Source organism: Myxine glutinosa, chromosome 1, assembly GCF_964187855.1.
Source record: "Myxine glutinosa chromosome 1, kmMyxGlut1.1, whole genome shotgun sequence".
Lineage (NCBI taxonomy): Eukaryota > Metazoa > Chordata > Myxini > Myxiniformes > Myxinidae > Myxine > Myxine glutinosa.
Genome location: NC_136261.1, coordinates 199,428,478 through 199,455,195, shown reverse-complemented (window position 1 = coordinate 199,455,195; position 26,718 = coordinate 199,428,478). Strand labels below are relative to the sequence as shown.

Below are 26,718 nucleotides of genomic sequence, written 5' to 3'. Positions count from 1 at the left end.
CAACAAAGCTTTATTATGAGGATATGGAGAAGCCAAATTAATAATTTGGTCCAAAGGTCATAGGTCGGTGTCACATAAAATCGTCAATTTTCATGCGTTTGACCTGAAATTTTAATAATTTGTATATTTGGTCGCTGAATTGTTTCACCAATCAAAAGCTAGAAACCGATTTTTTTTTCTTTGATCAAAAAGTCAAGGGTCAAGGTTGCATAAAATTGTCAATTTTTTTCCGATTGACTTGAAATTTGAGCACTTTGCATTTTGGGTCACAGAAGCCTATTGTTTTTGAGGTCCGAAGGGCAAGGTCTCCTAAAAAAAAAAAAAAATGAATATATATATATTTTTGCTGTTTTTTCTGTTTCAAGCACGGAGAAGAAGTCTGAATACAAAGCAGACACAGACGGGTTTTGACTTTCCAGTTGCTTTCTGGTTTTCTATTTAAAATTGGTTTTAAATATATATTTATTGCACCACAAAAGAGCCCTGTGCATGTTACATGAGCCATAGAGGGAATATCTTTTCCTTTGTTCCTCACATCCCCTGCTTCAGTCAGACATGGCAGCAGTAAACGTTTCTTTTTTTTCGCTTCGCATGTTTATGGCAGACATTTTGGGTGTCGTAGTCCCAGGATGCATTGTTTACGAAGCGAACAGAACCTCGGTTGCAATGTTTTCTCTCATATGGAACAGCTTATGCTCTTGAGAGCTGGAATGAAGATTGTAAATGCCGACCTGCTAACGGTCCTGAAACTTTTTGATTGCTCTGATTGCAGTGGCGAGTGGTCATCATGTCGGTATGAGGAAAACTCTGACTTTTGTTTGACTTCAAACAGACCCCATGTCGACATTACATCATTGACGGACACCCCGACGTGCAGCCACCCTTCTGCCACCCCAGAGGTCTCAACCTCCCTGTCTGCCATCTGGGGGTGACTCAGTGGGAAAACTCGCGCAGTGTGTGTACCCAGGGCTCCTGCTCGACATCGATAAGACGCTTCGATAAGAGAAGGAATTCGGCCTCAATTAGGAATGCGGAGGTCCTCGTGCTGGGCGTCCCATAAGGAGACTGTTGACCACGAGATAATTCAGATGAAAACAGATAGTTGAGTCAGTCAAGGTGTGCAGCAAGCGTTTCCTTGTGAAGGATCTACACCCTCTGTTTGTGGTCGAAATTTCAATTCCAAGCAGCGTATTGTCTCATGAAGATCCCTTTTGCCCGTCTCGATGCCGTACGGATGTTCTACGGAATGATGGATCAGCTTTTGTGACGTCAACATATTTTTTTGTCATCACGATTGAGCTGAAAGGTTCTTTTTGGACAGAAAAACACAATTTAATTGTTACTGTCCAAATTAAATAAGTACGACAAAAAAAAGGAAATAATCAATGGTGAGATTAAGGGTTCACCAAATATAAATCAATATGAAATTTATTAGTGTGTTTGTATTGATTTCACTTGGTAATTTAACTTCCTAATTGTCACTTTTTATACGCACCCCAAAAGTGGGTGAAGTTCCCGCATTGTTCCCACGGCGTCTATCAGAACACGAGACGACAAAGACATGGCTCGAGCACCCTTTGATTAGGAGCGGAAAATGATGAGCCGGCCACCGGTGCGGCCGCTCCAATGCATGCCGTGGGGGTTTTAACGCGAAAGCGCGAAGCAGCGCGACGCCCGCGGGGCACATTCCTGCCGGGCCGGGCCTGCAATGGACTCGGTATACCTACAGCGTCGTCCCCCCCAACCCTCACATTGATCTACTTATGTGATCCCTACACGTAATTGGCTTCCCAAGGTGAATTAGAACTCGGTCTGGAAACTACTGAGGTATGTACCCGCAGTTATGGTGGATGGTGTCTATTTATTTACAGTTAAGATAAGAGGTTAATGTGGCGTCCTTCTTCGTGGCTCCACAGGGGGTTCGGAAGCTACGAACGGACCCAAGAAGGTGAGCCGGTGGGTTGGGATGATTGGAGCAATGGCAGGAGGGAGTAAAAAAAGGGGATAACACGGGGGGTCTGTAGAGTGGGTGGAGAAAGTTGTGCATAAAGCTGTGCGCGGAGGGCTTGGAGACGCCCGTGCACGGACTGTGTCGTCCTGCGCTGTGCGCCGCCGTGTCGAGCCAACTCGTCAGATCACTTCGGTGTGTAAAGTTCGGTCGGTAGAACCGCTGTCTTTTATACTCCGCCTCCTTTGTTACACATCTGACGGTCTTCCGAAGATTGTCCTTCCTAATCTCGGCCCGAAAATATAACGTTTGTCCGCCTCAGCTCGGTCACACCGGGTGTCGGGGTCTTGATCCGGTCACACCAGGAGCGGAATGGCGCTGCTGGCGCTCGGACTTGCTGTCTGCGTGCTTTCTGGGGTCGCGAGAGCGGACCCCCAGCACGGCCATGTGGGACCGGTGCTTCAGCACCAGCCAGGTATGGTGCTCAATGTCCAAACTATAAATGATCATCATACAAAGTGTCATAAACATTATATGTAACCATAAAACTTATCTATTTTCATTTTTGATAGATTTCAATCACATCAATGACCATCATTTTATAACAATCTCACATCCTTATTTCCATTCTTTCTCAGTACTTATTGTTCCTATACCAGCTGATCAGAAAAAGCTCATGCAGTAGTTAATGTGGAAACCTCTCAAATCGAGTTCGATAAGCATTTGAGTCCTGTACGAATGGTCGATGTGGCTTCCCTGTGTTCTGGAAGTGGACATAGGGTAGGGAGTGAGATGGACGTGGGGCGGTTTAGGTCTATGGGGTAAGTTGTGGGGGGAGAGTTTCCTGAGCGGGTTTCCTTCAGACGGTAGAGAAATCTTGGAGACGTTCCAGACATTCTGCTATTTTGCTTTGCCTTTTCCTTCTCTTTGTCAAAAGTTTTCAAAGACTTAACCTGTCCCCAACTTGGCCATGGCTACTCAGCTTCCTCAATGACCCAGGCTGGGAGTTAAATAGTTATGCGAGTTTTATGAGCCTATTCTAGAGTTGCACTCAGGCTTATTTCAGTCTCTTTTAATATGGATTTTAACTCATGGCAATCTAACTACTAAAGCTGAGGACTTTGAGAAGTGCTGGTCAACAATATAAATACAGTTTACTCAATAACTGTGAATTAAAAAGTGTGTTTGTGTGTATGTGTGTCCAGCAGGGAACTGTAAAGCTGGTGAGCGAGAGTATTACGTAGGGCAGCAATGGCGACATGTCTACCGGGGTCGGACACTGCTGTGCAAATGCTATGGTGGGGACCGAGGCTGGTCCTGCGAAGCACATCCTCAAAGTAAGATCAACATCAGCCCAATGCTGGTGTATGGCAACGGGAAGTTGAAAATGATTTCAGAAGTTGCTTGTTTTTAAACTTTAGTGAATTGTTTGATCACGAGGTGGATCCAGATATTGAATAATGAGTGGTGGTAGGGCACAAGGCCAAGTGTATTTCTGGAAATCTCTGGCCATAATTCCCAGAGAATTAAAAAAAAAAATAATGCGTGAAATGTTCAAAAACTCCCAGGAATGGAAAGTGTACAATAGTCGAAGATACACCAAAGGGTTTCTTAAATCCCCAATTTATAAGTCGATGTAGGTAATAAAAGAATATATTTCCCTATTATATATATATATATATAATATATATATATATATATATATATATATATATATATATATATATATATATATATATATATATACACACAGTCACGTGAAAAAGTAAATACACCCCATGTAAAGTTTTGACTTTTTCAACATATTTCAACATACAGCTATTTGATCTTAATTTCAACAATATTGATAGATAAAGGTGATATAATATTGCAAATATCATGAAATATTTACATTTTGTAGTCCATTGTATAATTTAAATAAACATAAATGCAAATTTCGCATGTGGAAAAAGTAAGTAAACCCCTACATTTATCACTACTTCAAATACCTAATATTAGAATCAGGTGCACCAGCTCAGGTTCAAATGAATAGAACATCGTTAGAGAGGATCTTGGAGGAACCTGTCTTATTTAAACCTCAAACATTTAGTTTGGTTTGCTCTTTGTTGTTGAAGTGTGTGGCGTCACCTTGCCAGGATCAAAAGAGCTCTCTGAGACCTTCAGAAAGAAGGTTATAGATGCCGACGAGTCTGGGAAGGGATTTAAAAAGATCTCCAAATAATTTGAAATCATCAATCATTCGACTGTCCGGAAGATCATCGACAAGTGGAGAAGATTCCAAACAACTGCCATCTTGTTCAGGCCAGGCCGCCCCAGCAAATTCAACCCGAGAGCAGACCGCAAGATGCTGAAAGAAGTCTCTAAGAACCCCAGAATGTCATCACGGGACCTACAGGTAGCTCTTGCCACTGTTGATGTCAAAGTGCACGAGTCTACCATTAGAAAGAGGCTGCACAAATTTGATCTACATGGGAGATGTGCCAGGAGGAAACCTTTGATGTTCAGAAAGAACATCAGGGCAAGACTAAAGTTTGCCAATGAACACCTAGGCAAAGACCAGCACTTCTGGAACAATGTGCTTTGGACAGATGAGTCAAAGGTAGAGCTATTTGGCCACAGTACCAGAAGATATGTTTGGCGAAAACCAAAGACAGCATTTGACCACAAGAACCTGATACCAACTGTAAAGGATGGTGGTGGAAATATTATGGTTTGGGGCAGCTTTGCTGCATCAGGGCCATCAGGGCCATCATAGAATCCACTATGAATTCTTCATTGTACCAGAGGGTGCTTGAGGATAATGTGAGGCCATCTGTCGGAAATGTTGAAGCTCAACCGAAGGTGGACCTTGCAACATGACAATGACCCTAAACATACCAGTAAATCCCCCAAGGAATGGCTGAAAAGAAAGAAATGGAGGGTTCTGGAATGGCCAAGTCAAAGCCCGGATCTAAATCCCATCAAGATGTTGTGGGGGGATTTGAAACGAGCTGTGCATGCAAGAAACCCCTCAACCATCGCACAGCTGAAAGAATTCTGCATGGAGGAGTGGGCAAAAATTTCTCCCAGTCGATGTCAGAGACTGGTAGACAGTTATAAGAAACGCCTACTTGAGGTTGTTTCTGCCAAAGGGGGAAATACCACTTATTAGAGCCAAGGGTGTACTTACTTTTTCCACATGCGAAATTTGCATTTATGTTTATTTAAATTATACAATGGACTACAAAATGTAAATGTTTCATGATATTTGTTATATTATATCACCTTTATCTATCGATATTGTTGAAATGAAGATCAAATAGCTGTATGTTGAAATATGTTGAAAAAGTCAAAACTTTATATGGGGTGCACTTACTTTTTCACATCACTGTATATGTATATGTATATGTATATGTATATGTATATGTATATGTATGTATATGTATATGTATATGTATATATATTATGTATATGTATGTATATATGTATATATGTACATATGTATATTGTATATATATTATGTATTTGTATACAGAATCGAGGGTCGTGAAAGAGCTAACATTTATCACACAAACAAATCAAACAGACAAACAAAATATATAAAAAGAGGGAGCAGTAGACAAGATGGGGAGAGAAGGGGAAGCACACAAACACAACATTTGAGAGCAGGGACATCGGGAGATGTGTGGGAGGGAGAGGGCTTGGGGGGAGGAAGCATGGGAAGGGGGGGGGGGGGGGGTGGGAGAAGTATAAAACACAAGGACACCAAGGACTTCCAGATAAGAAGTTGGTATTTCAAAAAAGTGGATTTGGGGTGAAATTAGCGGGGGTAGAAAAGATCAAGGTTTTGGATGGGGGAAGATAAGAGATTGTTGTGAACAGCTGTCTTAAAGACCTGGAGGGAGGAGTGGGATTGAAGAGAGTGAGGGAGTTTGTTCCAGAGGCGGGAGAAAAGAGGAATGAAGGAGTGAAGGTGAGCAAAGAGTCTTGATTTTGGCAGTTTAACCATAAGAGGGTTGCAGGCAGATCTTGTGCGACCTGTAGGAATATTTGGGGGACAGAGCCCAGAGAGAGCTGGGGGAGCAAGGCCGGAGAGGAGTCGGTAGAAGACGGAAAGACCACCAACCTGCCTGCGGTGAGTGAGTGAAAGGCCCTTGGAGTTAGCTTCAACGCGGGATATTACAATGATTCTGAACGCTTTGGTTTCAACAGCATGAAGCCGTGCTAGGTGTGAGGCAGGAGCACCAGTCCAGAGGGGAGAGCAGTATGTATACAGTGCATTCAGAAAATATTCAGACCCCTTCACTTTTTTCACATTTTGTTATGTTGCAGTCTTATCCTGAAAATCGTTTAAATTCATTTTTTCCCTCATCAATCTGCACTCAATACCCCATAATGACAAAGAGAAAACAGGATTTTAGAAAGTTTTGCAAATTTTTAAAAAGAAAAAACTGAAATATCACATTTACATAAGTATTCAGACCCTTTGTTATGACACTTGAAATTTAGCTCAGGTGCCTCCCATTTCTCTTGATCCTCTTTGAGATGTTTCTACACCTTGATTGGAGTCCACCTGTGGTAAATACAATTGATTGGACATGATTTGGAAAGGCACACACCTGTCTATATAAGGTCTCACAGCTGACAATGCATATCAGAGCAAAAACCAAGCCATGAGGTCGAAGGAACTGTCTGCAGAGCTCAGAGACAGGATTGTGTCGAGGCACAGATCTGGGGAAGCCTACAAAAAAATTTCTGCTACATTGAAGGTTCCCAAGAGCACAGTGGCCTCCATAATTCTTAAATGCGCAAGATTGGAGGTCACGTCTTTTCGAAGCTTTCCATGCGCTCACGCTTTCAAAGTTAAGTAATTTTTCACAATTGTGTTTTTGTCGAAACTGTATCTATCTTTCGGTGTGTGTACCTATAGTGTTTCTTTCGTAAGATTCTCGGTGTTAATTTTTCATGCATGTATACAAAATCGTCGGTTAATTCGTGTTGCGTATTCTGAGGCCTAGTAGGCTACCGTGTCCGACCTTGAGGCTTTGTTTTTCGCTCAGCGGTTCATCGATTGCGCTGCAATTACTTTCGTTTTCTGTTTTTGTCCCAGTCTTTCAGGCCATACTTCCTTGTTTAAAATCTCAACTCCAAAAAAAAAAAAACCAAAAAAATTATTTCCTTCTCTGTTATTTTTCGTTTATTAGTTGTTCTTATTTGTTCGTTCGTTCTTCGATCACGTTGTTCGTGATCACATGATCACGTTAAAAATGTTTAAACTTTCCCCTGAAGAACTGTATTCTGTCGTATATTATAACACCTTTTTCTTCTTCTTCGATGAAAGGATGCTTTTGACTTGCTCACCAAATCTATTCATTCCAAAAAAAAGTTCCATCTCTTACAGTTCCTTTTTTCTACATTCCCGAAACTCTCCTGCACTCCACCCCTCCTTCAGTTTCCTCAAACGTATTTTTGACTCAAAGGTCTCAAGAAACTCATTTTGCAATAAATGTTCGTTTCGCATTAATCGTACACTTTTCAAAATCCAATCTCACCCCTCCCCTCCAAATCTTCCCCATCACCCCTTCCCTCCAAACCTTCCCCATCATCCCTCCCCTCCAAAACTTCCCCATCACCCCTCCCCTCCAAAGCTACCCCCTTGCTCCTCCCCTCCAAATCTTCCCCATCACCCATCTCTTTCAAATATTCCCCCTTGCCCCTCCCTCCAAATCTTCCCCATCACCCATCCCTTTCAAATCTGCCCCCTTGCCCCTCCCCTCCAAATCTTCCCCATCACCCCTTCCTCCAAAACTTGCCCATCACCCCTCCCCTCCAAATCTTCCCCCTTGCCCCTCCCCTCCAAATCTCCCCCATCACCCATCCCTTTCATATCTCCCCCCTTGCCCCTTCCCTCCTAAACTTCCCCCACACCCCTCCCCTCCGAGACTCTCCCTCGCTCCTCCCCTCCTAGACTCCCCTCTCACCCCTCCTCCTCAAAGCGTCCTCCCCGCTTCTTCCCCCTTCCAACTTTCACCTTCATCTCCCCCACCATTCTGCCTCGCTCTTCCCCCTCCTCAAATAACACCTCACTGTGCCTCACCCAATCACCATCAAACCTTTTGTCCGCCCCATTCTTCCCTTTCTCCAAGCTATTCTGAAATCTCTGACACACCTTCAACAGCTCTCCCTACCTCTTCCTCCTCTTCCACATCTTACCCTACCCCTCCCCCCCCCCCCTGTTCTGTATCCGATGCTCCCCCTTCCTCTTCATTAACGGTATGGACCTCAAACATCTGGGACCTTCGCTCAAACTTGACTGATCTCTCCATACAGGTTGCTTCTGACAAACCAGACGTGATCTGCTTAACAGAAACTTTCCTCCTTCATGATGTCTCTGATTCCTTGGTATCTGTGCCAGGTTACTACCTCCTCCGGTATGATAGACCTGAGCGCCTCGTCCTGGAGGTGGGGTTGTTATCTTTATAAAAAAACTCTCTTCCTCACTCGCCTTGCACTGCCCTCTCTCCACCTCACCCCCAGGAATACCTTTGGATACGGCTTCCCCTTCGCTCCCACCTTTTGTTCATAAGTGTGTTGTACCGTCCACCAAACAGTGATGACTTCATGTACATCTCGCTGTCTGATAATATGGACCAACTTCTATCTACCCATCCCAACTCTCTCTTCCTCATATGTGGTGATTTCAATTGTCACCATGCCAGTTGGCTGGGTGTGGGTACCTCTCTCACCAGCCATGGCTCTTCAGCTAAGGACTTCTGCAACTCACTGGGACTGACACAATCTGTCAATTTCCCGACCCGGATCTCAGTCAACGGAGCATCTTCTCTTCTGGACTTGGTTATGACTAACTTCCCTGAAAATGTCTGCTGCTCTTCTTCTGCTCCAATCGGCTCATCTGATCATGTGCTTGTTAAAGTGGACATATCTCTGACCATTATCAGAGAGGCTCCTCAGCGTCGACGAGTCTGGCATTTCACTGAGGCCAACTGGCACGGTTTTCAAGGAACCATAAATCATCTGGACTGGTCTCCCAACTCTACCGCCTCTGACATCAACTCATCCAGGGAATTCTTACAAAGTAAATTGCTCTCTCTCATGCACAGATTTATCCCATCTCGTCTTCAGTTGTCATACCCTTCCTCCTGTCCATTGTACACGGAATCTTGTGGTGAGGCTGTTGCCCAGAAACAACTGTTACGGATTCGTCACTTCCGTTGTTGTGGTTTTCATCCACTTGACATATTTCTGATATTATGTACTATTATTGTCTTCAAAAGGTTTATTGTTCATGAATCGTTTGCAAAGGTTAAAAGCGTTAATGTTTAAAAGAGACAGGAAGCCGGATCGGGAACCGGAAGAAGAAAAAGAAGGAGAAGAAGAAGAAGGCGCGGTGAGTAAAGTCGGACAAGACGCGTGGCTTCCAGCTCCGTAGCGAGCGTTATCGAACGAAAGTCGAGAGTGAACTTTGAGTTTCCTTGAAAGGAATTTCCTGCGATAGGTGTTATCGCTGGAGGATTGAGAAACCTGCGTAGTCAGGTTTAGGCATTGAGATTCTGAAGAATCCTCGCCGGGTCGCTTCGTCTCAAGTAAGAGCCGTCGGCCATTTTGACCCTCGCGCTTCGTTCACCGAAAAAGGTTTTGCTACGCGTCAGCTTTTCTCACCATCCTGTCGTCTGTCGGGGATGTGTGTGCACAATCGCTGCGTTTGAAGATTACGTTGCGGTTCTCTGACTGAACTGTGAACGTGCACATCTGGAGGGCGCCTTTGGTTTTGGACCATGTGACGTTCTACGCTTTGCCTATGCTTACGCCTCGTCATCATCAACGGGGTTCGGGTCTCGATTCGATCTCGCTCTAACACTCGCTGGAGGGGATCACCTTTGAGTTATAGAGACATTGAGGAGTGTTCTTTTTCACTCACTTGGAGCGCAGTGAGTTATCTTACTTTAGCTGATGGTACCATCATGAGATATATTGAGTGTACTTTTGGTTGCCATTGGTTGTACCATTATTCTTGTGTGATTTTCAATACAATATTTGTTCGTTTATAATCATTTTGTCCTGCAGCGTAGTCTGATATTTCAGATCAATTGTTCAGATTTGCATAAAAGCACCAAAATCGGCACACATGTAGAATTATGTATTCCGAACAATTCTAGATATGGAGCCACCCGAGATTGTGCCTTGGACAGCTACGGCGGCCATTTTCCAAAATGGCCGCCATTCTACTTTAGCGAAATGGGCTATATACTCTTATTTTCTTATTGTATTGGTGGTAGATATAAGGAACGTGTAAAATTCAGTAAACTGACCATGAAAAAGGCGTATTCAAATATTATGAGCCAGTATTTTCGATAAAAAAGCCATTATTTGATTTGTAAATGGCTGCTTTCCTGAAACGTTTCGCTGAAAAGTACCCATTATTGGAGAACATGAGTCAAATTGTACTGTCTTTCCCTCGCGGTCCCCATGTACTGTCTTTCCCTCGCGGTCCCCATGTACTGTCTTTGTCTTTCCCTCGCGGTCCCCATGTGCTGTTTTTGTCTTTCCCTCGCGGTCCCCATGTACTGTCTTTCCCTCGCGGTCCTCATGTACTGTCTTTCCCTCGCGGTCCCCATGTACTGTCTTTCCCTCGCGGTCCCCATGTACTGTCTTTCCCTCGCGGTCCCCATGTACTGTCTTTCCCTCGCGGTCCCCATGTACTGTCTTTGTCTTTCCCTCGCGGTCCCCATGTGCTGTTTTTGTCTTTCCCTCGCGGTCCCCATGTACTGTCTTTCCCTCGCGGTCCCCATGTACTGTCTTTGTCTTTCCCTCGCGGTCCCCATGTACTGTCTTTGTCTTTCCCTCGCGGTCCCTATGTGCTGTCTTTGTCTTTCCCTCGCGGTCCCCATGTGCTGTTTTTGTCTTTCCCTCGCGGTCCCCATGTACTGTCTTTCCCTCGCGGTCCCCATGTACTGTCTTTGTCTTTCCCTCGCGGTCCCCATGTGCTGTTTTTGTCTTTCCCTCGCGGTCCCCATGTACTGTCTTTGTCTTTCCCTCGCGGTCCCCATGTACTGTCTTTGTCTTTCCCTCGCGGTCCCCCTGTACTGTCTTTGTCTTTCCCTCGCGGTCCCTATGTGCTGTCTTTGTCTTTCCCTCGCGGTCCCCATGTGCTGTTTTTGTCTTTCCCTCGCGGTCCCCATGTACTGTCTTTCCCTCGCGGTCCCCATGTACTGTCTTTGTCTTTCCCTCGCGGTCCCCATGTACTGTCTTTGTCTTTCCCTCGCGGTCCCTATGTGCTGTCTTTGTCTTTCCCTCGCGGTCCCCATGTGCTGTTTTTGTCTTTCCCTCGCGGTCCCCATGTACTGTCTTTCCCTCGCGGTCCCCATGTACTGTCTTTGTCTTTCCCTCGCGGTCCCCATGTGCTGTTTTTGTCTTTCCCTCGCGGTCCCCATGTACTGTCTTTGTCTTTCCCTCGCGGTCCCCATGTACTGTCTTTGTCTTTCCCTCGCGGTCCCCCTGTACTGTCTTTGTCTTTCCCTCGCGGTCCCTATGTGCTGTCTTTGTCTTTCCCTCGCGGTCCCCATGTACTGTCTTTGTCTTTCCCTCGCGGTCCCCATGTACTGTCTTTGTCTTTCCCTCGCGGTCCCTATGTGCTGTCTTTGTCTTTCCCTCGCGGTCCCCATGTGCTGTTTTTGTCTTTCCCTCGCGGTCCCCATGTACTGTCTTTCCCTCGCGGTCCCCATGTACTGTCTTTCCCTCGCGGTCCCCATGTACTGTCTTTCCCTCGCGGTCCCCATGTACTGTCTTTGTTTTTCCCTCGCGGTCCCCATGTGCTGTTTTTGTCTTTCCCTCGCGGTCCCCATGTACTGTCTTTCCCTCGCGGTCCCCATGTACTGTCTTTCCCTCGCGGTCCCCATGTACTGTCTTTCCCTCGCGGTCCCCATGTACTGTCTTTGTCTTTCCCTCGCGGTCCCCATGTGCTGTTTTTGTCTTTCCCTCGCGGTCCCCATGTACTGTCTTTCCCTCGCGGTCCTCATGTACTGTCTTTGTCTTTCCCTCGCGGTCCCCATGTGCTGTTTTTGTCTTTCCCTCGCGGTCCCCATGTGCTGTTTTTGTCTTTCCCTCGCGGTCCCCATGTGCTGTTTTTGTCTTTCCCTCGCGGTCCCCATGTACTGTCTTTCCCTCGCGGGCCCCATGTACTGTCTTTCCCTCGCGGTCCCCATGTACTGTCTTTCCCTCGCGGTCCCCATGTACTGTCTTTGTCTTTCCCTCGCGGTCCCCATGTGCTGTTTTTGTCTTTCCCTCGCGGTCCCCATGTACTGTCTTTCCCTCGCGGTCCCCATGTACTGTCTTTGTCTTTCCCTCGCGGTCCCCATGTACTGTCTTTGTCTTTCCCTCGCGGTCCCTATGTGCTGTCTTTGTCTTTCCCTCGCGGTCCCCATGTGCTGTTTTTGTCTTTCCCTCGCGGTCCCCATGTACTGTCTTTCCCTCGCGGTCCCCATGTACTGTCTTTGTCTTTCCCTCGCGGTCCCCATGTGCTGTTTTTGTCTTTCCCTCGCGGTCCCCATGTACTGTCTTTGTCTTTCCCTCGCGGTCCCTATGTGCTGTCTTTGTCTTTCCCTCGCGGTCCCCATGTACTGTCTTTGTCTTTCCCTCGCGGTCCCCCTGTACTGTCTTTGTCTTTCCCTCGCGGTCCCTATGTGCTGTCTTTGTCTTTCCCTCGCGGTCCCCATGTACTGTCTTTGTCTTTCCCTCGCGGTCCCCATGTACTGTCTTTGTCTTTCCCTCGCGGTCCCTATGTGCTGTCTTTGTCTTTCCCTCGCGGTCCCCATGTGCTGTTTTTGTCTTTCCCTCGCGGTCCCCATGTACTGTCTTTCCCTCGCGGTCCCCATGTACTGTCTTTGTCTTTCCCTCGCGGTTGTCAGCTCTTTCACGAGCCTCGATTCAGTATAGAAAAAACAAACAAAAAAAAACAAAAAAAAAAACTGGTATTCATCACATTCAATGGGTTTGGAGTCAACAAAAATTGCATTATAGATTCCATAATTTACTCTGTTTTTAAAAGGGAACTGATAATCGTGATAATGACAAACTCAGAAAATGTAGTCAAATTATTGCACACTTACTTGACTTTGAAGTGGCTACGGTCTGTGTCTACTGGCATTCTCCTTCACAAGCACACAGTCCAGTGCATTGCAGATTAGCCTTCTTGCATTTGCAGTGGTTTCTACAGCCTTTTTTGCAGCCGCACGACACCAGCTCGAAGCAGCTTTTTGAAGCCTCAGGGAGTGTGGTCCAGAGCGGTTCGTAGGACCCATCCTCTGTTTCCCGCCAGCCCCAGCTTGTTGGTGATGGAAGCACGGGTTGAGGGACCAAGACCTGCCCCCAGACATAGCCACCCTGGAAGACTGATCTCTTCACATGCTGTTCCAAAGCATCGTAGGTAGGTGGGATGCGCTGGACGGAGTTCCTCTTGGCGAAGAGTTTCTTTCTGGCCTCGTTGACGTCCGTATATGGACTGGTGCGGTCATAGAGGAGCACCACAAACCTTTCAATGCAGTGCATTGTGTCATCCTGGATGTTGACTGGCGTGGTGGTCAGGGTGAGCAGGGAATCTGTCAGTTCTGGAAACGAGTTCCATGTATCCCAGGCAGATTTCTTCCCATGCCCCACGAATGATGATACCGTGTCACATCCGGTCATGGCGTGGAAGACAGGGAGGGCACGTGCCTTCTGTGGGCCGAGGGAGGCAGCTATTTCATGAGCAGGGATGTAGCGGTAGTTCTTGCCCGTCCCAAAGGCAATCCAGAGTTCATCCACGCATGTTAGTGCGTGGGCTACCATCACCGCCAAGACGACGACGTCGGTGTCTACGGTTCGAATTTGAATCCGACGGTGGTCATGTTCTGCAGCATGGGCCACATGCAGCATGATGCGAGTGTCCGCCACTTCTTGACTGCATGGAGCCAGTGAGCTTTCATCTTCCTGCCTTGGAAGGCAGATCACTGCTTCACCATCAGTAACTACCAGCTCCTTTGCCTCGTCATGGAAGGACTGCACCAGCACATTGGACAGGAAGGTGAAGAGCTCCACCTTGTTTGCGTCGACACGTAGGAAACTCTGCCAGTTTCCTGGTATGGCTGCGGTGCTCACCACGCGCCGTCGCACCCCTTTTCCTCGTTTCTCCCTTGTCGCTGACTTCAAGGAGCCATCTTTGTAGCTATCTCAAATGAGGTCGAGACGTGAAGCACCACGCAGCTGCCCTTCGACGTATGGGATGAAGACTTGGTGGGCATATTCTTCAAATGTCTTGGCAGTGCCAGGCTTCAACATCTGCACGATGACGGCGCCATCAAGGACAACAGAAGTGACAGCAGGTGCATCAGACTGAGCTTCAGCAACGCCTTCAAGGCACACCAGCAAGTCGCTTTTGCTACCCAGGTGTAGCTTGCCTGCATCAGATAACGCGGAGGACATGCTTGATTTTCATGACGGAAGAACTCGTCCAGGTTCCCATCGTGGTTCTGGCTGCCTATGTAGAGCCTTGCAAATAAGGCCATATCATTCTTCATAGATGCTTCCTTTCCTTTGGGCGCTTTTGGTCTTCTGTCTGTTCCGAAGAGGGGGAGCTTGTTCCTCTTCATAGGTTCGTCAATAGTCTTGGTTCTGTCTATGAGGCAATCATTTGAGTATGCCTGAAACTGTTCTTGTCCAATCTGCTTGGCAGTGCGAACTGTTTCAATCACTGCAGGATCGGCAATCTCCTTGGTGTCTAGGACCAGCAAATCTGGACTATCCTCCTCGAAGGGATTCCCCAGCTCTTCAATGACAGCCACAAGTGATTGTACATCTTTGGCAAATGCTTTCTGTGCACTTGGTGTTTCTTCATGGTGACGTGTCTCCTCCTTGGCGTTTGGATGCATGTTCGCCTCCTCAAACTCCATGATCACTCTGGCCACCTCGGGTCCGGCGACCATCCAGCGCCTCAGAGCACTGGGATTGTCCGTCAGGCCAACGGCACCTCCGTCAGACTTGACACGGGCATTGTTCTGTTCATGCGCTTGGTCAAGAGGAATTGCTGAGAATGCCCTCTTGGTCTTTTGCACTGTGAAGTGGCCTGCCTTGAACTCATTGTAGATCTCTGGGTGCTGTTGTGGAAGTTCTGCCATGTCACGCAGATGGACCGGTATCCACCGGGCATAGTTTATATGGTCCAGCGCGAAGAACCATGGGACTATCTCAGTTAGAGCATCCAGGTACATGCTGAAATCTGCCTCTCTCAGAGATCGCATGTAGATTAGGATGGACAGCTCCAGATCCAGGACTGTTGCCCAGTACAAAAACTGGGGAGAGCTGTTCTCTTTCTCATGGCACCAGTCTTCGAAGTCCTCGGGAGGCTGGTCATCTTCTGCACTGGCACTGTGCTGATCGTATGCACGTCGTTGGAGTATGTACAAGGCAGCCGCTGTGACCTGGTGTGCCATTCTTGTGCGTGTGACGTGCGAGGCCCAAAGAAAGGAGTCAGCGGTTCCTGCAGTAGCAATCTGTGCCTGTGCGAGTGCATGTGTCCACCCGCTTCCCTGCAACCAGTCACCTAGTGTCTTCAGTGTTGCCATCTCGACATGCAGGCCTCCGAACATCACCACCAGTTTGTCTTCCCCATGTGTTTTCGGCCACTTCCACTGTATCTGCTTCGCAAGAGCAAACAGTGGCTGGTCGAAAGCCAGAACAGGCGTTTGGCCCGGGTTGAGATGCTCAATGGCATTTCTGACCACATCCATGGAGTGTCTGATCATTGCGACCGTGTGTGCACTCTCATGGAACAGAGGAAGCAGTGAAGTTGGCGTGATGATAGCTTGGCCTGGCTCCTGGTGGCTGGCATGGTATGCAGCCCATGATGTCTTCTGATAGACTCCGTCTGTGGTCACATCTTGAACTTCGAGCGCACTTCTCAGGTTCTCCATCCACCCATACTCTTTCTCCTTATGCTCTGCAAAGCTGTCCCGTTTCAGAGAAGTCACGGAGGTGACCGGTACTGTTGAGCCCTTGACAGTGGAAGCAACGGGTGTTACCTCAGTGTAGTACTTAGGTAGATGGTCAACAGTCCTTGATACAGCAGGCCCGCCAGTGATGACAATCCCACGTTCCACTCCTCCATCTGCACACATTGGGTGTTGCAAGATAGAGATCCCTGTTCCATGGAACGAATTCTTTGCTGTTGTGGAACTAGGATTGTGGTCGATGTTGTCCACAGCTGCGGTCGTGAACACACTACCACGCAGGGTTGGCGGGCAGACCACTTGTTCTGTTTGGAACATCTGACATGCCCGGTTTCCCATCTCTGCAGAAACGCGCAGGACACGGTCGTATGAGATGCTGAGACCCAGGCTGAAGAGCTTGTCCACTAGTCCCCTCTTGCGAGTCTCAGCGTGCAGCATCAGGCCAATGTACATTGGCAGAGGAGTTTCTTGAGATGTGGCATGTCTGACAGCTGGATGTTCTTGTGTCTTTGTACCAACAGGAGAGGTGCTTCTTTTCTGCTTCTGCCGATGCTTGACACCGTTGAATTTCAGGAGCTGTGCAATGGACAAAGCTGCCTGTGTTGAAGGAGGATCAATTTGATTCTTGATGTTGGGTCCATGCAGCACCATATTTACCAGTGCAAGTAGCACAGGTGGCACAGCCTCCTGCTGGCAGCCTTCCTTGAATGATCCAGTGAATGAGTTGGCTTCCTCAAACATGTATCGACGAACTATCTGTGCAGCTCGAGCGAGGTGAACTACTTCACTGTCACAGTCCTGCTCGCAGGCTTTGCCAAGTGCCCCGCCAATGTCCTCATCAAAAGCCAACAGGACATCTCGTCCTTTGCTCTGTGCCCGTAGGCCTGGGAGCTGGGCTAGTAGGCGTTCTTTCAGCCTTGTCGTATTCACTCTCGTGTCCAAGGGAACTCCAAGATGCTCCATTCTGGTCGCGTACAGGTTTGCTAGGTCGGCAAGTCTGAATACAGGAGATGTGTCGTCTTCCAGGTGAGTATCTTCAATGTAAAGGGCAAGTTCTGCCAGCACAATTCCGGAGACCACACTTTCATGTCCAGTTTTGTCTTCAGCATTGACAGAGGCCTTTGCGCGATTGTAGAGAGACATTAAACACTTGGAATGATACTTGGCATCAAGAGCCTGCATATCACCCATGCTGAGCCGTGCCAGCAGTTCGTGGTCTCCAATTTGTGTTGCACACTGCCGCACACGCTGATCAATCTTGAAGGTGGTGGCTTCATGTAAATCCACACCAGACAGTCTGCAGAAGAAGCATGAGGGTTGACTAGAGGTACTTGATTCTGCACTGCGTGACCTGGTGCGCTTTCCTGGCACGGCATTGCCTTCACCAGATGAGCTGCCTCCTGCTGGCCTCTTCTGTGCTCTTTGCAACTTTGTAGTATTAAAACGAAGCATGCATCGTTTATGATAGACAGCTTTGTGGGCAACCAATGCGGCCTCGATGCCCTCTCCTTCATCAAGTCTAGCAAACTGCAGCGTTCTGGGTAGTAAGCCCAGCTCTCCAAACTGCATCAGATTCCCGGCCAGTGTCTTGTACCCACTCCCTGTGTTTGGGCGTTTTGAATTTGCTGGGCAAACAAGGGACTCTGCTGTATCCTCCTGGCATATGGCACACAGTTCCCAGTTTGTGTTGGACGGGCCAACAGACGCACGGTCCATGCAAGAATGCGCTAGCTGGATCTTCTTTGCCATGGTCATGATTATCACTCAATATTCTGCAAAGACACAAAACACCTTGTTACCACACTAATACTACTACTACTACACCACTATTACCAATTACAACACCCCTTCCACCACTACCACCACCACAACAAAATACTTCTGAACCTGTCACCGATGCTGTGTACGAAAATGGATTTTCCCATAAAAATGACCATTTTTTCCCCCAATACAATGGTTGGAACTATATTAAATCAACACAAATGACATGTGTATTGTTTTTATTTGTAATTGCACATCACATGGAGTATTTATCACCTCTAAGAAACCTGCATAGCGAATAACAATGACAGATATCCCATGTTGTTGAAGTAGAATGGTGGCCATTTTGAAAAATGGCCGCCAAAGCTGACTAAGGCACAATCTCGAGTGGCTCCATATCCAGAATTGTTCAGAATACATTAGTCAACATGTGTACCAGTTTTGCTGCTTTTATGAAAAGTTGAACAATTGGTTCGCGATGCTGCAGTACTAATTGGTGTGGTTTCACTATTGATTGCTGACACAGAATAACAAATTTTTCTGCCGTGGCTCCTCTCGGGGCTCGGAGGTACATCGCGACCAGGGGGTCGGGGAGGAGCACGTAACACAACTTGCTTTCGTCTCCTGGAAAACAAATCCAACGGAAGGAAATCTCATTTCCTTTCACAAAGCCCGAAACAAGTGTGTGTCCACCCTCAGGAGAGCCAGGAAACAATATCTCTCCGTTCTCAAGACCGAACTCTCTTATCTGTCTCCCTCTTCCAAATCCTGGTGGCGTTTGGTCAAATCTGTTTCTGGTGTTTGTTCCCCCTCCATCCCCTCCCTCACCTCAAACGGCTACACGGCTGACTCCGCACGTGAAAAAGCTGAATGTCTCAACTCTGTGTTTGCCTCTAAATCTTGTGTCCCAAACCCATCCCTCTCTGTACCCACCGTATCCAGTCGTACCCAGCTGCTCCTGGACTCTGTGTCCTTTCCTCCTGACAAGGTGGAAAAGTTTCTGTCAACACTCGACTCTGATTCTGCAACTGGACCTGACGGCATCAGCCCACGGGTCCCAAAATCCTGTTCTTCCGTCCGCTCTTTCACTCCCTCTCTCTGTTCTCTTCACTCTCTCTTTTGCTCAAGGTCATCTGCCATCCGCTTGGAAATCAGCCAACATCACCGCTTTGCACAAAAAAGGTGCAAAAACAGATCCTAGCAACGACAGACCAATCAGCCTTCTCCCAATTATCAGCAAAGTCATGGAATCCATCATTGCTTCAGATATGAAATCTTTCCTCTTCTCCAATGCCTTGATCTCTGATCATCAATTTGGTTTCAGACCTGGTCACTCTACTCTGGACATGCTGCTTCTGCTTTCTCAACAATGGATGGAGTTCCTCAATGCCAAACAGGAAATTAGAGCTGTCTCCCTTGACATATCACGTGCCTTCGATACGGTCTGGCACCCCGCTCTGCTCACCAAACTCTCCTCCTTTGGTATCCATGGAAATCTCCACGCATGGCTGGCGGACTTCCTCTCTAGTCGTAGTCAACGTGTGGCCCTGAATGGGTTTCTCTCATCTCCTCTTCCTGTTCAGGCTGGAGTTCCCCAAGGCAGTGTTCTGGGCCCTGTGCTTTTTCTGCTCTTCATCAATGATCTCTCTGACTCTCTTGAAAATCCTCTCTATCTCTTTGCTGATGGCTCTACTCTCTGTCGCTCCATTCCTCATCCCTCAGATCGGCAGTCTGCACCCTCCTCACTCTCTGCAGGCCTGGACAAAATCATAGACTGGGCAAACAAGTGGAACATGTCTTTCAATCCTGACAAATCTCACACTCTTACGATGTCTCTCCGAAAAGACCGATTGGACAACCCTCCCATCCAGTTTCTGAATAATCCTCTCTAAGAAGTTCTGTCACTCAAGCTTTTGGGTCTCACTATCTGCCATGATCTTTCCTGGGAAAACCACATTTCAAATCTGGCCTCCAAAACCAGTCGCCGACTGGGCATCCTCCGTCGTGCGAAGTCCTTCCTTGGCACACCTGAGCTCCTCACCACATACAAGGCTTTCATCCGCAGCTCAATGGAATACTGCTCTCCCCTCTGAGCTTCTGCTCCTGCCTCACACCTAGCTCGTCTTCACGCTGTTGAAATCAAAGCGTTCAGAATCATTGGAATCTCCCGCGATGAAGCTAACTCCAAGGGCCTTTCACTCACTCACCGCAGGCAGGTTGGTGGTCTTTCCGTCTTCTACCGACTCCTCTCTGGCCTTGCCCCCCCAGCTCTCTCTGGGCTCTGTCCCTCAAATATTCCTACAGGTCGCACAAGATCTGCCTGCAACCCTCTTATGGTTAAACTGCCAAAAACAAGACTCTCTGCTCACCTTCACTCCTTCATTCCTCTTTTCCTCCCGCCTCTGGAACAAACTTCCTCACTCTCTTCAATCCCACTCCACCCTCCAGGTCTTTAAAACAGTTGTTCACCACCATCTTTTATCTTCCCCCATCCAAAACCTTGATCTTTTCTACCCCCGCTAATTTCACCCCAAATCCACTTTTCTGAAATACCAACTTCTGTCCTGGAAGTCCTTGGTGTCCTTGTGTTTTATACTTCTCCCACCCGGCCCCCCTTCCCACGCCTCCTCCCCCCAAGCCCTCTCCGTCCCACACATCTCCCTGCTCTCAAATGTTGTGTGTGTGTGCTTCCCCTTCTCTCCCCATCTTGTCTTCCGCTCCCACTTTTTATATATTTTGTTTGTCTGGTTGATTTGTTTGTGAAATAAATGTTAGCTCTTTCACGAGCCTCGATTCAGTATACAAAAAAAAAAAAAAAATGGAAGAAGTTTGGAACAACCAGGACTCTTCCTAGAGCTGGCCGCTTGGAAAAAGGGCCTTGGTAATAGAGGTGACCAAGAACCTAATGGTCACTCTGGCTGAGCTCCAGAGATCATGTGTGGAGATGGGAGAAACTTCCAGAAGGACAACCATCACTGCAACACTCCACCCATCTGGGCTTTATGGCAGAGTGGCCAGACGGAAGCCTCTCCTCAGTGAAAGACAAATGAAAGCTCGCTTGGAGTTTGCAAAAAAGCACCGAAAGGACTCTCAGACTGTGAGAAACAAGATTCTGTGGAATATATTTATATGTTTTTTGCGAATATATTCATACATGGGGTGTACTTACACCCCATGTATAAATATATTCGCAAATATTTTTATACATGGGGTGTACTTACTTTTTCACGTGACTGTATATATATATATATATATATATATATATATATATATATATATATATATATATATATATATATATATATATATATATGTATATATATATATATATATATACATACAGACTTGGCATTTAATATGGAATTTTTTTTTTTTCTTGACTTGGGTTTACTTTATTAACTCAGTATATCAATCTGGTGAGTTTCTTTTACACTTTGGTGATTTATTTGTTCAAAGAACCATGTCGCTGATTGTCTGTCGCAGCAAGAAGTCAACAACAGGATTATATCACAGGTGGCGTGGCAAAATGTACGGACAGGTGCATTTGATGATTGGCTTCACAGTCGGGTATACAAGGGTTGTTGCATTCTGTATTAGTGGAAAACAACTGCTGCACATCTCCAAAAGTTATTGCTGCTCCCTCTGGAGATGGTCCGTCAACTCGACAATGCTGTTTGTCATGGAGTGGAGGCTTTACAAAATTACGGCATGAAACAGCGTGCCATTGCTCGGCAGTATGGCATCACTCAAGGTCAGGTGTCAAAGATCCTGAAACGAAATGCTCAGAGGGGTGTCCCTACTCCAATACCGAGGCCAGGACGTCCCCGCAGAACCACAAGGAGGGATGATCGCCAGCTGCACCGGTTAGTCCGCAATGGCCGTACCAAGTCAGCTAATCGGCGTCGGGCTGAGTGGCAGCAACTGACAAATGTGCCTGTATCCAGAAGGCTAGTCAACCAACTACTGGTTCAAGCAGGCTATCGTGCCAGGTGTCCCCTGAGAAAGCCACGCCTGACCAGACAACACCGCCAGCGCCGATTGCAGTGGGCCAGAGAGCACCGTCAATGGCAGCCAGGACACTGGAATCACGTGATCTTCAGTGACGAGTCTAGATTTCTGGTCTATCGTCAAGATGGCCGCGTCCGAGTGCGCAGACAAGTGCATGAAGCCTACAACAAAGATTGTATCGTGTCAAGAGTCCAAGCTGGAGGTGGTGGGGTGACCGTTTGGGCTGCTTTTCATGCAGGGGGCAAAACTGACCTGGTTGTTCTGAATGGAAACCTGAACCAGTTCAAGTACAGGGCCATTCTGGAAGAAACATGCTTCCATTTGCTCGTGCAGCCTTTCGAGGAAACTTTGTCTTCCAAGATGACAATGCACGGCCTCATCGTGCTCGCATGATCCAACACTTTCTTGCTGACCGTGGTGTAGAGCATATGGAGTGGCCTGCCATGTCCCCAGATATGAATCCGATAGAGAACTTGTGGGCAGAATTAACGCGTCAAATTGACGACTTGGACCAGCAGCCGACCTCTGTGCGTGAATTGCAGCAGGCTATTGTCACTGCATGGCAAGCGATTCCTGTCCAAACCTTGGCAAATCTCGTGAACAGCATGCCTCAACATGTACGTGCTCTCCTGAATGCTCGTGGGGGTTACACGAAGTACTGAACTGTAATTTTACTGTCCATAATCCCAGTCGTAATTTAACTTTTGTTTTTGTTAAAAAAAAAATTGGCTAATGTGCAAAATAAAGAGATACTTCTGGAAAACGTACAGAAGTTTAACACTACTGTCCATGAATTGATATCAGTTTACATCACTTTCAAGGATCAATTTATTTGTTTCGAAATGTCAAATGTGGTTTTTGTTTCTTTTAAAGGTCACATTAACAAAATCTAGAATAGTTTCAACATAATTCCAATGAACTTTTGGTTCTAAGACATCTTGAAAAGTAAGTTCACCCCCACAAAAAAAATATTCCATATTAAATGCCAAGTCTGTGTATATATATATATATATATATATATATATATATATATATATATATATATATATATATATATATATATATATATATATATATATATATATATATATATATATATATATATATATACAGTCATCCCTCGTTTATCGCAGGGGTTACGTTCCAGAACCCCCCGTGATAGGTGAAAATCCGCAAAGTAGAAACCATATATTAATTTTATTATTTTTATATATTTTAAGCCTTTAAAAACCCTTCCCATACTCTTATAAACCTTTCCCACGCTCTTATAAACCCTTTCTACACTCTTAAACACACTTTTGAGACCCATGCTTTCGTATTAGAAAAATATTTGTTCGTGTATATATAGCTGTACAGTATATTTGAAAATACTGTAATAGATACTGGGTAAGTATATCAATAATAGTTTTTACTGTACTGCACAGCAAAGAAGAGCATTACAGCTCTTCTGAAGGCGCCACTTCAGCAGGCGCCTCGTCAGGTGGTGCAGTATCTTCGTCGTCGTCCGGAACTTCTTTTCGTGCTGAAGATGTAGGCGTGTCTTCTTTCTTTTTTCGGGTGAGGAACATAGTGATGGGCAGTTGCTGGCGCTGCCTTTTCTTCTGGGCGAGGAGGTTTTTATAGACTTCAATGCCTCCGTCGATTACATTTCTGAACTTCAACGAACGAATCATCTGGGGGTCCCATTCTTCAGCCCTTTCCTTAAGTTATTTTGCCATTCTCACTAGGGTTGCGAGGCGTTCCAGTGATAGGCCTTCTTCTTCTTCATCCCCTGGACCCTCTTCTTCCTCTTCTTCTTCCTCACTTGCTGACTTCGTCATCTCCGCCAGGTCTTCGTCCGTTAACGGATCTGAGTGGGTCTCGAGCAGCTCCTCAACGTCATCGGGAGTCATATCGTTGAAGCCATCTCCTAGTAATTTTGCCAGCTTCACTGCCTTATCTACTGCAGAGTGGTGGACTTCGTCAGGAGAGAAACCCTTGTACACGTAATCGTGGACTACTTCTGGCCACAATTTTTTCCAGCAGGCATTCAAAGTTTCTGTCTTCATCTCCTTTATTGCCATCTGAATATTTTGCAGACACGTTGCAATGGTGTACTCATGCCAGTACGCCTTCAGCGAGAAGTTTTTGTCCGAGTCCATAGCCTCGACCAGGTGCTGCAGGGTGTTTCGCGTATAAAGTGCCTTAAATGCGCGAATGACACCTTGATCCATGGGCTGTATCAGCGATGTGGTGTTTGGCGGTAAGAACTCTATTGCCATCATACGACAGGTCGAGCGTGTGACCTCCTGCATTATCCATGAGCAACAGCACTTTGAACTCGAGTCCTTTTTCTGCGAGATAAAGCTTGACCTCGGGAATGAAGCACTGGTGGAACCAATCCGATGTGAGGAGTTTCGTAATCCAGGACTTCTGGTTGTGCATCCAATACACTGGCAGCAGGTTCTTATTTTTGTTTTTTAGGACCCTTGGGTTTTTGGACTTATAAATAAGACCAGGCTTTATCATAAAGCCCGCAGCATTCCCACACATTACTAAAGTCACCCGATCTTTGTGGGCCTTAAATCCAGGGGCTCTGGCTTCCTCGATCATGATGAAAGTGCGAGACAGCATCCGTTTCCAAAATAAGGCTGTCTCATCCATATTAAAAACTTGTTCAGGCTTATAACCCCCTTCCTCGATGATCGTCCTGAACGTCTCGTTCACGTACCCCTCGGCGGCGGCTTTATCAGCAGAAGCAGCTTCTCCATGCAGGACCACGCTCTTTAGCTTAAATCGTTTTTGAAATTTTTCAAACCAGCCCTTGCTGGCATTGAATTTGGTTGGTTTGGTGGGAGATGCGGTCGATGGTTCGGATTCGGGGTCGTCGTCGCCAGCGCCTTCAGCAAACTTGGCGTAAAGCTGCCTGGCCTTCTCACGGATAACGTTGGTATCCAGTGGGATATTCTTCTTCCTGCAGTCACTGATCCAAAGGGCCAATGCAGACTCCATCCTTACAATGGCCTTATTGCGTGAAGTTACCACCCTTTTCGCTGTCTGGTTAAAGGACACTGCTGCCGTCGCCCTTATATTCTTTTCGTCCTTCTTAATGTACCGTACCGTAGATTCATTGAGCCCGTAATGGCGGCCTACAGCCGCAAAGCTTCTCCCTTCCTTTAACATGTCGAGGACTTTCACCTTCTCTACGATATTAAGCATCTTCCTCTGGCGCTTAGGTTCAGTGCCAGAACCCTTAGAAGACGCAGAACGTTTACCCGTCATCGTAGGGCTTGAAACAACTTCACAATTTTACACAAAATGCACAAAAACACAACACCGCAGGATACTGAACAGCGTGCTCTGATTGGTCGCGTCTCATCCATCTGCCAATAGTGTGCCGCGTACGAAATCATCTGGGCAAACGAGCGCAAGCAACCCAAGCTTGGTTTTCCATACGCACGATTCTTTGTCTACTCATTTATAATGCGTATTTTATTTCGATTTACTGTGATATTCTTTTAATATAGGTTTTAATTAATGTGTTATATTTTTATTTATATTATTATTAATTTTTTAGGCTAGAAAATGCTTATTTTACCGCAAAAATAATTAAAATCTAAAAAAATAAAAATACCTATAGGCCGCAGAATCCCGCGATATAATGAAAAATCCGATATATAATTTTACATATACTAGCGAGAAAAACCCGTGATGTATCGAAGCCGCGAAAAGTGAAGCGCGATATAGCGAGGGATGACAGTATATATATATATATATATATATATATATATATATAATTATTAAGTCTGCTTCAAAATTATTACGTTGGGAATTTAAAATTATTAAGAAATAGTTGCTTCAAAATAATCTATACCGAGGAGAAAATTATAACTGCCTCAATTTAGCTTTTTGGGCCAGCACAAGAGTAAAAAAAGCTTTCTTTTATTTTAATTTTTCTATCGTCGTCTTTTTTTTAACCACGGGCTTCCAGTTAGTTCTGTATATTTATGCAATGAAAAAGAAAACACATTGGCATGCCTTGGACTATTGTGAGTATCTTGTTTGGATAATCCTTTGAACACCCAAAGTAAAATGCCTAATTCTTTCAGACAATGACCACTAACTACAAAGAACATCTGTTCTTTTCAGACTCCCAAATCTATTTAGAAACTTACAATCTGTTTGTTTGCAAAAGAAAGATTGCGTGTTATGTTATGTCAAGTTTCAGGCTACATTATATTTTTTGATCGTCTCAGAATATAGCTACAATTTACCAAGAAACAAAGGGTTATCAACAAATACATTAAAGCCAGGGCAAAGGATAAACCAACAATGCGCAAATAATGGTTAAACCATTAACCTTACAGATAAAGAGTAGCTCACATGACTTCTCATAGGAGTTTTGATTTGTGTTTTGGATCTGCTTTCTAATCCGGAATCTCTGTAGGATATTGACCTTTGCCGCTAATTAAGCTATTGTTCCCCACATGGTGGTTAGGGCATCCACTCTGAGTCTGCGAGGTCAGTGGTTCAATCCCAGCCAAGTCATGGCAAAAAAGTACTGTGCTGCTTCCTTGCTTGACACTCAACGCTCAGCATTTAAATGGATAGAGCACATACAAATAATGCTGGGAAGGCAATGGCAAACCACCTAGTATAAGTCTTGCTAAGAAGCTGTTTCGGTAGAACAAAGACCTGTAAAGTGTATTGTACATCAAATCAAACCAATAATCCTCACTGTTCATTGTTCAGAGGCCTGTAATATCTGTGGGCCTGTGACAGCTAAGATCAATCTCTCTGCTCCTAGCTGAAGAATCATGTTTTGATCAATACACTGGTGAGAGACATCATGTTGGTGACACATGGGAAAGGCCCAAGGAGAGCATGATCTGGGACTGTACCTGCCTGGGTGAAGGGCGTGGGCGCATCAGCTGTACCGTCGCCAGTAAGTTTTTTTTAAACTTTGATTTGATTTCAAGCAATACCCATAAATAAATTTGTAACTTTCTGCTAAGCCTTTGTTTACATTTGAATTGTAACTGG

The 26,718-nt window shown here is 46.0% G+C and overlaps 1 protein-coding gene across 7 annotated transcripts in view; it reads left to right on the top strand.

Moving 5' to 3' along the window:
* Positions 1 to 2,074: 2,074 nt before the first annotated feature.
* Positions 2,075 to 26,718, top strand: part of LOC137433592 (uncharacterized) — a 377,223-nt gene continuing 352,579 nt past the window's right edge. For 4 of the 7 annotated variants that reach the window (XM_078782406.1, XM_078782398.1, XM_078782393.1 and 1 more), the window contains exons 1-3: positions 2,075 to 2,423; positions 3,154 to 3,285; positions 26,483 to 26,620. In XM_078782406.1, the coding sequence (XP_078638532.1) occupies positions 2,321 to 2,423; positions 3,154 to 3,285; positions 26,483 to 26,620 (373 nt within the window). In that variant the 5' untranslated portion in view covers positions 2,075 to 2,320. The remainder of the gene's footprint in view (positions 2,424 to 3,153; positions 3,286 to 26,482; positions 26,621 to 26,718) is intronic. The other 3 variants (XM_078782386.1, XM_078782378.1, XM_078782382.1) reach the window with 3 other exon arrangements.